Consider the following 12,604-nt stretch of genomic DNA (forward strand, 5'->3'; position numbering starts at 1 on the left):
GGAAGACGCAGAAAGAGGAGAGAAGTTACTTCAAATCAGTTCTTCGTAGGTAAGATCACTCCTGTAAAATTCCACTGCTTACATATGTACTGAATAACCCTCACTAAATGCATGTCTGTAACAAACTTCTTACTTGCTCTACTGCTGCTGAAACGGACGCTTTCAGAAGGTTGGATTTGCTCTCTTGACATCTACTTTTTTGCATCTGAGACTTATCACTGAAACTAGTTATGATTATTTTTTCATGGTTTCAGAATTGCAGTAGGCAATCAACATTTGATATTAAGGAACATTACATATGTAAGACTGAAGAATGGTTCATATAAGAGCTGCTAATAGCTCAGTGCCATATTCCAGTAAGAGGAAGAATGCATTTGGCAGCTTTGGCAGGGATTTCTCAAGAGGACACTCAAAGGAGATGTTGCAACTCTTGCAACACAGTTTATCATTAAACAAAAGTGGTGCTATTGCAAAAGCAGAGATAACGCCAGAATAATAATAAAAAAAAGAACTGGTCTTAAACCCTGGAGCAAAATTCATGAGAGATAACCAAGTTGTGTCTTCAAATGAACTAATCCTCAGAAAATGAAGGAAATTCTTTAGTACCAAAGTATATTTACAAGGTCATCAAGTAAAAATGGAAACCATAGAAATATACTAATGTGTTAACAGTTATTCTTCCTGGCTGCTGGGATTCTCAGTACATTTTTAACTTTCTGAAGTCATAAAGAGTTTCTTCATTTCCAAATAATTTACAGTAAAACTAAAGCACATCTTAAAATAACACAAATTCAACTAGGAGTTGAGCCAAAGGGAAGAGGGTGGTGGGGGGAGGTGTTGGAATGTAAAGATTTATAGTAGGCAGTAAGCAAATACCTGAAGATGATACTGTTGAACCTTGAAGAGGAAAACTATCTTCCCATCCTGTCCTCAGCAATGTTTATAGAATCCACTAATCTCCTTACCATATGAATTTCTGTTGGCCTTCCAGTGATATCTCTGTGTTGATCTTGCTAAGTTGTCTTTTCCAGTCAGCTGGATTCTATTTTCTGAACCTAACACTCAAGCACGTTCAATATAGATGAAGGATCTGACTAAAAATGTAACTTCATAGTGTGGTTTATTGAGATTTTGATGGAGTACACCCATATAGTTAATCCCTGGCTACTGAAGTCATAATGGAATTTGATTTCACTTATCTGTGAGACCCAGGATACAGGCTGGCTTTAAAATTTCCCACTGAGCTCTAGACTTTATTAATTCCAATGGCCTTCTCAGATATTATAAATTTAGCGGTCCAGTCAGGAAAAGAGGCAAAAATAAGAAAATAAGAGTAATGGATAACATTAATACATATAGCAGTACATTAGATTATGTACCCTGCACATGAGTTATCTTAATTTCACAACAGCAAGCTTACAACAGAGATGCTAAAAGAGTTATCACCACATTACATATGAGGAAAATCGCATTTAGAGAGGTAAAAATCAATGTCCCAAGGTTATATAGCAATGAGAGCTGGGTAGGGATTTCACATCAGCTTCTGTATACCCAACCTGCACCTGCTCATTTCCTGAAAAGAGAGCGACTGTGAAAACCAGGAGCTGACCTAATTGTAAGGAATGAATACCATCTGTGCCTCTCTGGACAACTCACAGAATCTAACTGGGACTCTGTTCTCTTCTGTAAAATGAAGATGTGGGGTTCCATGTCCTTCAACATCCTATGAGCCCTCAAGTTATAGTATCATAAAATATATTAGTTATATAATATTATTAGAAGAAGCTTTAAATTAGCTGATGGTTGGGGCAGAGGGTGTGGGATTTGCCATGAGGTCTTTATGATTGGGGCATGTCATTTAATCTGTCTAGTTATTATCTACCTCACTTCCAGAGATATTTTTAATATATATGTCCATGCTTAAAAAATGGACAATAACGCATATAAGGTACTATGACATGTCAAATTAACTTCTTTATAGCACTAAAATTATGGATACGAGGAATTGCTGAACTGGTTTCTTGTTCTTCTTTTCACCTTATTACTTAAAAAATTCTGGTATGCTTTATTTTAAGATAGTGTTCACTTATAAGTTTTTAAGCAAAAAGGGGAAGATAGAGAAAGTCTTCAGTTTTCCTTTTGTACTTGAGAAAGGTAGAGAAAATTCAAAGCAGACAGATACAACCCCAGGAAGAGGACAGTAAATGTGTCCCTTACATTTTTGTGACTCATTCAATCAATTTTAATAAAGAAAACAGTACAGGAAAATAATCTATATATAAGCCCCTTGACTCCTTTCTTGCAGTTTGACAAAGTTAATGATTAAAATCTCCTACATTTTCCACCGCATTGCCCCCATGGTGTCTATTTGCCTTGAATGATGATACTAGTTTGTCTCTTTTGGGCCAAAGATGATTGCCCCCTTGCTGCTCTGTAGAGATTAATAATTGATTAGTTCATAGCCAGAAATTGCAGCAAAAGGGAACTGGTTACTTTGGTCTACCATCTTGTACATGGTAATCCACAGGGAACAGGAGCTGCTGTAGGACTCAACACAGGAAAATGAAGAGGGTCCTCCTTCTCCTGCTTGCTGTAGTATGTGGGCATGCTCTAGAGAGAGGTAAGACTCTTATGACTTTTCACAAGACCTCTTCCTAGTTCTAATTTCCTGTTAAACATTTTAAATTATATGTTAAAGAAATAGAAAGTTTTAATATATTGGAGAGAGAAGAACGGATCAAAGAGACAGAATCTAAACTCAAGAATGCCATGTGGTGTTGAACCAGAATAGTAAAAAAAAAAAAAAAGAAAAGAAAACCACTAAGAATCTCATGAAAAGAATGGATGTGGAATTATATACATTATCAATCATCCTTCCCCATATTTTTGATAATCAAGTTGAGAATGATTTAAAGTAGAAATAGTAGAAATTTGTTAGGTATTAAAATATAAGTGGAGATTGTCATCTATCTCTAAGCCTTTTATTCAGACATCAAATATTTGTCACCTTTGAAATCATAATATACCACATCAATGATGTAAGAAGTCAACAGAGATTTCTTTGATCTGCTTGAAGGAATTTTATACATGTATTATTTAAATATGAATTATAGTTTTTAAGTACTCCAGCATGTAAAATAACTTTCTATAGCTATAAAACACAATCATAAGTAAAACAGTTGAGCTATTTTCTTCATTGCAATTATTCTTTAGATGGTGTCATCAACTTTGGGTAATTTTTGAAAAATAATTTATTTGAAAAGCAGCAGGGAAATACTACACACACACACACACACACACACACAATCTCCTATCTGCTATCTCTCCATAACTGTCCACAAAACCTAGGCTGGACCAGGCTGAACATTAGAGCTGGGAGTTAGCCCAAGTATCCCACACAGATGTCAGGGACCCAGTTACGACAGCATAAGCTGCTTTCTTTGTTCACATTAGCAGCCAGAAGCTGTAACGGATGGCTTTGAGATGGCACGTGGAAGTGCCAAGAGCAGTCTAACCACCTGCACACCCCTGGGCAAAGTATGAAAACTTTTTATAATGATAAGTGCTAAGATATGTGAAGTATCCAACTTTATGGATTCTATATATTGAGAACTTTTCCATAGTCAGTTTCAATTTACTCTGATGGCTGATTCTTTAATGTTTATAAGAGAATATATATTTACCCTCCTTTGTAAAATGAAAGCTTTCATTTGAATTCTAAGTGTCATACGTTAATTTTATATATTTAACCAATGGGATAAAATGTGTGTTTATAGGAATAATCATTTATTAACTGACATGAATAACCGTACTCTTGAGTTTCTCGTACTCTTTTTTCATCTAGTTTTCCTTGATCTCATTTTTTATGTGAATTATTATTTTAAATTGTTTTAGTCATAGATCCTTAAGTAAGCTATGAATCCTTAAGTAAGACTACAAAGCCTTCCTGAAATGGAGTGGGTTATAAAAATCGTAAAATAAATTAGGGCCCATCTAAGACTTCTGAATAGGTTAAGCTTATTTTTGCCCAAGATTTCCCCTAGTCAAATCTGATCATGAAAATCCTACTGAAGTAGTTTCAGATCAGATTCTTTCCAGTAATGGGTAGGTCTCAAAATTATATATGAAAGCCATGATCTAGAACATGAGTCACCATCTTGGATTGCTGACTCAGTAAGTGTGCCTTGGCCTCAACTCAAAGAATCAGTGTCCTTTGGAGAAAAACAGAGTATTCTGCAAGCTCTATTTCAACACCCTCAGTTCTCAGATCCTGATGAAATTCTAATAACCTGAAGTCAGCTCCCATAAAGGTCTGAATATTACTTCTATTACACAGATACAATAGGCCAGAGACACACACAAAAATGCATTTGTACATAATAGATGTCTAGTATTTTGGAGAAGTTGTCCTAAATCTTCAATTCCCTGTTCTATGATACTTGAGCAGGACCTAAAGACCAAGGCAGTGATTTACCTAGAAGCCAGGCATGTGCTTTCCTGGGAGAAAGTTACAAAATGTAGAGATTAAAGGAGATCAGGGGGCTCTTAGGATCAGAGTAAACATGGAGGGTGGGGGAATTGGTTTGCATTGCAGTTCCCTTTGCCTATTATATTTGAGGATAACTGGTAACCCACAGTGTTTACCTAGAACATCTGTTGTATCATGTACTTCACTCAAGGTGAGTCTTAAAGTTTCCATGGTCAAACATATTCATACATTAGCCATTACATTACTCTTTAATATTTTATGCGTTCACTATCAGTGCTTTTATGGTCCTAAAGGTTCTGAGATGTCCTACAGAAAAGAAATCGTATTCAACATAGATTTTCCCAAACATGTTGACCCTTTCCTCAAATGCCTATACCTGTGGGCGTATTGTTTGGAAGCCTTGGGTCTAAAATGGATGCTGCTGCAGCTCAACTTGAACATCAACTCCTGTGGGTCCAGTCTTCTCCCTTCAAAGGACATATGGCTCACACATGTTGGGAGAAAAGATCTTAACAAGTCTGTTAAATCTGTATGGTGTCACAAGAGAACACAACTTTTGCTTCCCTAAGAGAGACAAAAAGGCAGTCCTTGCCAGTTGTCTTCACCTGACTTCTTTTCCCACAAATGCAGCATAAACTCGGAGTGCATCTTTCCATCTTCCCCAAAACACAAGCAACAATGGCACTGGTACACAACACAATTCCTAAAGTAATAATGCCTGCAGGAATTAAACCACTGCAATTTACAATACTTGTTGGCAAGAATCAGGTGTTCAACATGAACATTTTCTGTTTTTGCTTTAAGCATTTTGTTCTCAGCAAATGTATTTTTATTAATCATGCTATCAAACTGCACAAGAAAGTTAAGCCCCCTTTGGAATGGTGGGCAAAATCCGTTTTTTCCTTCTGCATTTTCCCTAACAAAATAGCTCTTAACAAGAGAAAGTCATCAATTTCATCATCAAAACCAATTAACTTTCCAGAAATCAATAGCAATTTTACATTTCATTGCTGCAAAATGCAGTGCCACGTATGCAGTCACTAATATATGCATGTGGAATAGGCATACATGTGCATATCCTTTAAAGGCCACATTGCAATTTATATAAGGAAAAAATTAAGAAATCCCTGAAAGGAATTGATACTTCTCTTCACCAGTATCTACAGTCATCTAACTTCCTTATTCTGCCTTACTGCTATCTCTACCACCCCTTCCCTTTTCCCTACCCTGTTGTAGCCACATTGGCTGCTACACTAGTCCACACACTACAACCTCTATGCCTTAGGACTTTATGCTAGCTCTTCCATCTTCCTGAACACTGATTTCCCAAATATCCACAAAGCTATATTCCTTCCCTGCTTCAGGTGCTTGCTCCAAGTCTAGTCTACAGAGGGCTTCCCTGAACAACTGACCTGAGACAGTACCTCTTATTCCATTACTCTCTATCCCATTACATTTTTCTCCTTGGTATTTACTACCTTACCTTACTACTACCTGTTCATTGGTTTACTGTAACAAACACAGAACTTAGATTCCATGAAATCAAGGACTTTGCTTTTAGTCCAGTCTGTAATTCTCAGTTTTAGAACACTACTGAACATAGTAGGTGCTTAGTAATTTTTATGCAATATCACAAAATTTAGGATTATTAGAGTACTATGCTTATAAAGTAGTTTTGAGTATGAAAGGAAAATTAAATGTCAAGAAGGGTATATAATAGATATCCCAGAAGGAATAAACTCCGTGTTTGCCATTGTCTTTTTTGTAGAATTACTATAATAAGTGTCTACCATGAAGCATGAACACTAAATTTTACGTCCTATGGAGAAAAGTATCTAATATTTTATTCACAGTATGCTAGTCTGTTTGAAATCTTTTAGATAAATTGACTTTATCTTCTCCATGATCAGCTTGGGACTATTGTTATCTCCACTTTAGAGATGAGGAAACTAAAGAAAGAGGAGTCAAATCTTACCCAAGGTGTCTGAGCTAGTAATTAGCAGAACCAGAATTTATGTAAAATAGCGAGGTTCCAAAGACAACGTTCTCAATCACAACTTTGCTGTCTCTTGTGAAATAAGTTCCTTCACCAAACTAACAGTGCAACAGAGAAATAACCAGTCACAAACCTCAGTTTAAGTGGAAATAAGTGAAATTCATGCTGCCTACTGGGCTGATCCATCGCTGGTTCAGCCTCCTGTTTATCACCATTCCATGAAACTGGCTCCAGCTTCTAACTTCTCTGTTTTCCTGGCACCATTCTTCTGAATCATTTATTCAGGCTGTTGAAGGCATTGGAGAGTGAACCAGCAGATGGAAGATACCCTTGCCTCGCTTTCTCTTTCTCTCTTCATTTCAAATAATAAAATTAATTAAAAAAAACTGACAAGAAATAAAATACAGTGAATTATACCAAAGTCAAGGTTACTATTATGAGATTAATGAAATGATGGAGTTGAGCCTGCACAACTGACAGGTGGGCACTACAGATAAAAATCCACCTCAAGTCTGGCCTCTGTTTAGTCACCTAATTATGAATGCACCCTTGGCCTTAAACATTAATGAGTAGGTGACAGACAGAATAAACCTCCCCGCATAGACATCTACATCCTAGTGCTGGAAATTGTGATTAGGTTAGGCTTGATCATCACAAGGGGGAATTAAAGTTGCAGTTGTAATAAATATCACTAATAGGCTGACCTTAAAAAGATGATGCAGGATTATCTATGTGAGCCCAATGTAATTATAAGAGTTATGAAAGGTGAGAGAGGAGCAAGAGAGTCAGAGGAAAAATGAATGAGGAGGAAGACACAGAGAGGTGCAAAGTTCCTGGCCTTGAAGATAGGAGGAGGCGACCTGGAGCCATGTCTAGAAGCTATAACATGCAAGGAAATAAATTCCCCTGGAGCCTTCAGAAGTAATGCAGCCCCACTGACACCTTGCCTTAAGCCCAGTAACACCAGTATTGGAATTTCCAACAGAATTCTAAGGTTATAAATGAGGGCACTTAAATGAGTTTGTACAAAAACGAAATTGGAAGATATGTTCATTGACATGCAAAAAATGAAATCAATGAACGTTTTTTACAATATGTATTCTTGATTTATTTTTGGAGTCCCTTCTTAATTGCATTCTTTAAGCCCCTATACATTACAGCAACAAAAATCTAATATGCTGTGTTACTTGATCCTGCAGCTTACTGGTACTTCCCAAAGCAGAGAGCAGTGAGGCAAGGAATCCCCTTGTTATAAGACAACCATTTTCTCAAGGGAGAGCTGGGGAAGAAAAGATCAGCTTTCAAGTTAGCGCATTTCCTGTTTCCTATTTGTAATTGCTCCTATAGCCTTCTGATCAGAAATAAAGAGGTTAGTTCACCACCTAAGAGAATTGGAGCAAATTACATGGTTCCTATAACTGTTTATGACCAGATTTTATTGCAAAATCCATTATCAGCATTCATTGTTTCCCATGTTATGAACTGAGTTTTTCTTCCAGTATCCACATGGAGAAGCCCTAACTCCCAAGATGAGGCTTTTGATAGGTTATCAGGTTCATGAAATGAAGTCAGGAAGATGGAGCCCCTCTAATAGGCTTAGTTTCTTTCTAAAAAGAGCCACGGGAGATCTCTCTGTCTTCCCACACAACAAGGAAGATCATGGCAGGAAGAGGACTCCCTCCAAGAACACTGGCACCCTGATCGCAGACTTCCAGCCTCTTACAGCTTTAAGAAATACACTGTTTAAACCATCCAGTCAGTGGGGAATCTGTTATCTCAGCCCTAAGACGTCATGTGTTAGATGAATAAGCATTTTTACATGGATGAACATATTTCATAAAACAGCCTCTTAAAGAAGGTACAATTTATCTTAAATTTGAGATTACTCCTCCTTGAATACAGCCAAGAGATACCATTTTTAAACATATTTCAATAGATTCATCCATTTTCTTAGGAAAAAAAAACCAGTGGTAAATCCTTCCGTGTTCATATTCCATACTTCGTTTCCTCATTGAACTACTCATTGCCTTCAATCATGACTGACGATTTCTGAGCTCCCAAGGGCTCCTCATGTTGTTCTCTCCACTTAAAATTTCTCTCTTCATTATTCCACCCATCACCCACCATCCACTCCAAGTAACAGTCCCTTTAGGAGACTTTCTAAAAGATCCCTTCCATTCCAAAGTTTCCATTCGGTATGCTTTGACTCCATTTCTTCTCCAGCAATGGTCAGTATTGATGATGCATAGTTATCTCTACTGTCAGACTCAGGTGCACGGGGCAAGTGGCTTTCCAGTTTTCCTTTGCATGATGCCCTACTGCTGGTAGATAGTCAAGAAAGATGCCTCACACACATGTGTAACAGTCATCACAAACTGGATTTAGCCTATAACAATAATAATACTGACAAGTAGGATAGTGTTCCTATGGAAGTGGCAGGCACTGTCCCCAGCATTTTACATGTAGTAACTCATTGTAGAACCATACTCATCCTAGGAGAGACAGTCATCTACATTTTACAAATGGAAAACTGAGGGAGAACACAGGGGATCAGCAACTGGCCCTTTACCTGGGTGGTCTGGATCTAAACTCTCTGCCCTAAATCGTGACATTAGGGAGCCTCTTGTGAATGTGTTTTTCTTTTGGGTCTCACAATTGGGGCCAGGAAAATGTCTTGAAGCTTGACTTGACTTCCAACATTTTAAAACTTGCAGATTTCACATAAAAATTCAGATTTCTAGCTTCTCTGGACTCATGAGAAGATGTAATCATAAGGGCCAAATTTTCACATGGCAACAATTAAGTGGGGCTGAACTGTGACTGCCTCTTTTGAAATAAAGCCATAGTTCCCACCATTGAGAATTTTCCTTTCTGCACTTGGATAGGATACAGATAATGCAGTTCCTAGATATTATGGGTATTTGAACTTACTTTCATTGGTGTCTTACATGTGTTTCAGACTTAACATCACCTAATGGAAAGAATGCTCAAAAATGATTGCCCTTTACATTAAAACTAAGAAAAATAATTTATCATCAGCCATTTATATTATCCACAAATGAAAATACATATGGATTCTTTTTTTAAACATGAGCTGAACTTATTGTTTTCTTTTTTCAAAAAGGTTTTATTTTTACTTATTTGAAAGGCAAGGTGTGCGTGTGGGAGAGAGAGAGAGAATAATAATTAATGGGAATCTTCCATGTGCTGATTCGCTGCCCACATGCCTACAACAGCCAGATCTGGGCCAGGTTGAAGGCAGGAGCCCAGAATCCAATCTGGGTCTCCTACATGGTGTCAGGGACTCCAGAACTTGGAGCATCACCTGCCCCCTTCCAGGGTATACATTAGCAGGAAGCTAGAATCCAAAGCACAGCCAGGATTTGAACCCAGGCCCTCTGATATGAGAGACAGGCATCTCAAGCAATGTCTTAACCACTGTACTTACATTATTACCCTATGGATTCTTTAAATATCTTTACATCTAATTGATTATGGTCTTCATCCTAGAAAAGTAAAACCTACCATTTCCATAAGAAAACTATGAGTTTAATATAAATTGTAATACAACAGCAAGAACACCATTTTAAGCTAACACATTTTAGTCTTTTTTTTTTTTCAAAGATTTATTTATTTATTTCAAAGTTGGAGTTAAACAGAGAAACAAGGAGAGGCAGAAGCAAAGAGAGGGATCTTCCATTCACTGGTTCACTCCTCAATTGGCCACAATGGTGGAGCTGTGCTGATCCGAAGCCAAGAGTCAGGAGCTTCTTCCGGGTCTCCCACGTGGGTGCAGGGGTCCAAGGGCTTGGGCCATCTTCTACTGCTTTCTCAGGCCACAGCAGAGAGCTGGATTGGAAGTGGAAAAGCCGGGACTCGACTGGTGCCCATATGGGATGCCAGCACTGCAGGCGGCAGTTTTACCTGCTACACCACAGCGCCAGCCCCACATTTTAGTCCTAAAGTAACATCATGACAATAAATTCATAATTTTGTATTTATCAGCCTTGCTACAAATGGCAAATAGCAACTAGTTTTACAAAGTAAATATTTTCATGACAAATATATACTGGGTTTTTTTAAAAACATAAACAAAAGAAACACTTTGATTATTGATGTTACTAACATTTAAGTGGATAGTCCTTTGAAGTTTTCTTATCAAATATAACCACAGCTTTATATTCTAGTAATAGTTGTAATTTTATACTAATATATTCTACATATCCCATTTAATTTTCAACCTATATGATATCCTCAAGGCCATTATTAATTTATATATTTAAAAAGATCCCTTTAGCCTTACTTAGAAAAACAATGCTATAAAGCACTTAAAGCAATGCAAATCATAATACTTATAAAATAGCAATGCATTCTTAATACATATTAAGTATCCCACTTAAATTACAGTTCTTACAAGTATCCAACAGTGAGCCTTCAGGTTCTCTCTGGGATTTAGTGAGAAAACTAGAAAATTATATTTCACTTGGGGAATAAAAATCTTGCTATCCTGCCAGTGTAATAGACAACTACTGCCCAATTATTTTGGCCTTATTATCTGTAAATCTATTTTTATAATTACAAAAAGAATGGTTGCTCTTTGAAGAGAAAATTTTCCTATTTAAGATAAAACCATTCATAACATATTGAACTTTAAGCGCATTTAAATGGTTCAAGAGATCTGCTTGACAAAAATCATGTATTATAGTAGAAACATAAATAATACTCATGTAGACACAAAATGTGGAATGATTAAATCAAGTCATAAGCATATCTATGATATTACTTGCTTACTTTCTATGGCAAGACATTTGCAATTTGTTCTCTAAGTTATTTTGAAATGTATAGAACATTACTCTTTCACCTTTTTGATGATAGCAAGTCTAACAAGTGTGATGTGATACTGTGGATTGAATTTGCATTTTTCTTATGAACAGTAATATTGAGCACTTTTTTAAAGTAAACCTGTTAGCTATTTGTATGTCTTTTTTTTTTTTTTAATTTTTGACAGGCAGAGTGGACAGTGAGAGAGAGAGAGGGAAACAGAGAGAAAGGTCTTCCTTTCGTTGGTTCACCCCCCAAATGGCCACTACGGCCAGCGCACTGCGCTGATCTGAAGCCAGGAGCCAGGTGCTTCCTTCCTCCTGGTCTCCCATGCGGGTGGAAGACCCAAGCACTTGGGCCATCCTCCACTGCCTTCCCAGGCCACAGCAGAGAGCTGGCCTGGAAGAGGAGCAACCAGGACAGAATCCGGCGCCCCAACTGGGACTAGAACCTGGAGTGCCAGCACCGCAGGCGAAGCATTAGCCTAGTGAGCCACGGTGCCGGCCCTGTATGTCTTCTTTTGAGAAATACCAATTCAGGTCCTTTGCCCATTTTTAAATCAGATATTTACTTCTTTTTAATTAAGATTCTTACATGTTTAGGGTAGTAACTCCTAATCAAATGTTTGTATACATCACCTTGCTTGGAAGGTGCTTTTAATGTAGTGGTATCTCACAAGTACATTTTGTTGTGTGGTGTTTCCTGTTTCTTTCTGGTAGTTTTACAGTGTCAGGTGATGCATTTAAGTCTCTATTCCATGTGGAGTTGATGTTTTCTGAAGCTTTAATTGAGATGGTACTGATGAAGTGAAACAACCCCTGCTGCTTGTTTTATTACCTCATTAAAGGAGAACATGCAAATATGACTTTTCCATCCCTACTGAATAACACTGTCTTCAGATTTCACAATATATGATTAATGAACTGGCTTTAAAAAATATTCATGCTGTATCCAGAATTGTACCATGGATCCAGCACCTCAAAAAATCTAGATGTGATCTTCCAAAGAGTTTTGCTGAAAGTGAACATAACTCATAATGGCTCCTTTGTTAGATCCACTAGAAAATGCTTAGTATTCCTTCAAACCCCTCTCTACTGAGACTAAAGCACATGGCCGAGCACTTCAGCCATTCTCCTCATCTTGGCGTTTTCCTGTGCCAGACTCTTCAAGTATGTATATTTATTTTTTTCTTTTTTCAGAATATAAAGGGTAAGAATTAACTTTCTTCAGAAACGATAGTCATAGACTAAGACTTCAGAAAGTCATGAATGCTTTAATACATAGACAGCATAGTGCAA

General features: G+C 37.3%; 1 protein-coding gene and 1 long non-coding RNA gene across 24 annotated transcripts in view; one reads left to right on the forward strand and one right to left on the reverse strand.

The window, feature by feature from the left end:
- LOC103350779 (uncharacterized) overlaps nt 1-12,604 on the reverse strand; it is a 123,814-nt gene that overhangs the window by 70,620 nt on the left and 40,590 nt on the right. For 17 of the 23 annotated variants that reach the window (XR_016212106.1, XR_016212111.1, XR_016212115.1 and 14 more), the window contains one exon: nt 10,093-10,334. The exons of 2 other annotated variants lie outside the window; for them this stretch is intronic. This is a non-coding gene — a long non-coding RNA (uncharacterized LOC103350779). Of the gene's footprint in view, nt 1-10,092; nt 10,445-12,604 lie in introns of those variants that run through there. 4 more of the 23 variants (XR_016212120.1, XR_016212098.1, XR_016212119.1 and 1 more) reach the window with 1 other exon arrangement.
- The window catches only part of GC (GC vitamin D binding protein), a 47,631-nt gene continuing 37,577 nt past the window's right edge, over nt 2,551-12,604 (forward strand). Inside the window, 1 exon segment of the mRNA NM_001082204.1 lies at nt 2,551-2,620. Coding sequence (NP_001075673.1) covers nt 2,563-2,620 — 58 coding nt within the window. The 5' untranslated portion in view covers nt 2,551-2,562.

This window comes from Oryctolagus cuniculus, chromosome 8, assembly GCF_051225735.1.
Source record: "Oryctolagus cuniculus isolate XC-2025 breed Fujian yellow rabbit chromosome 8, ASM5122573v1, whole genome shotgun sequence".
Classification (NCBI taxonomy): Eukaryota; Metazoa; Chordata; class Mammalia; order Lagomorpha; family Leporidae; genus Oryctolagus; species Oryctolagus cuniculus.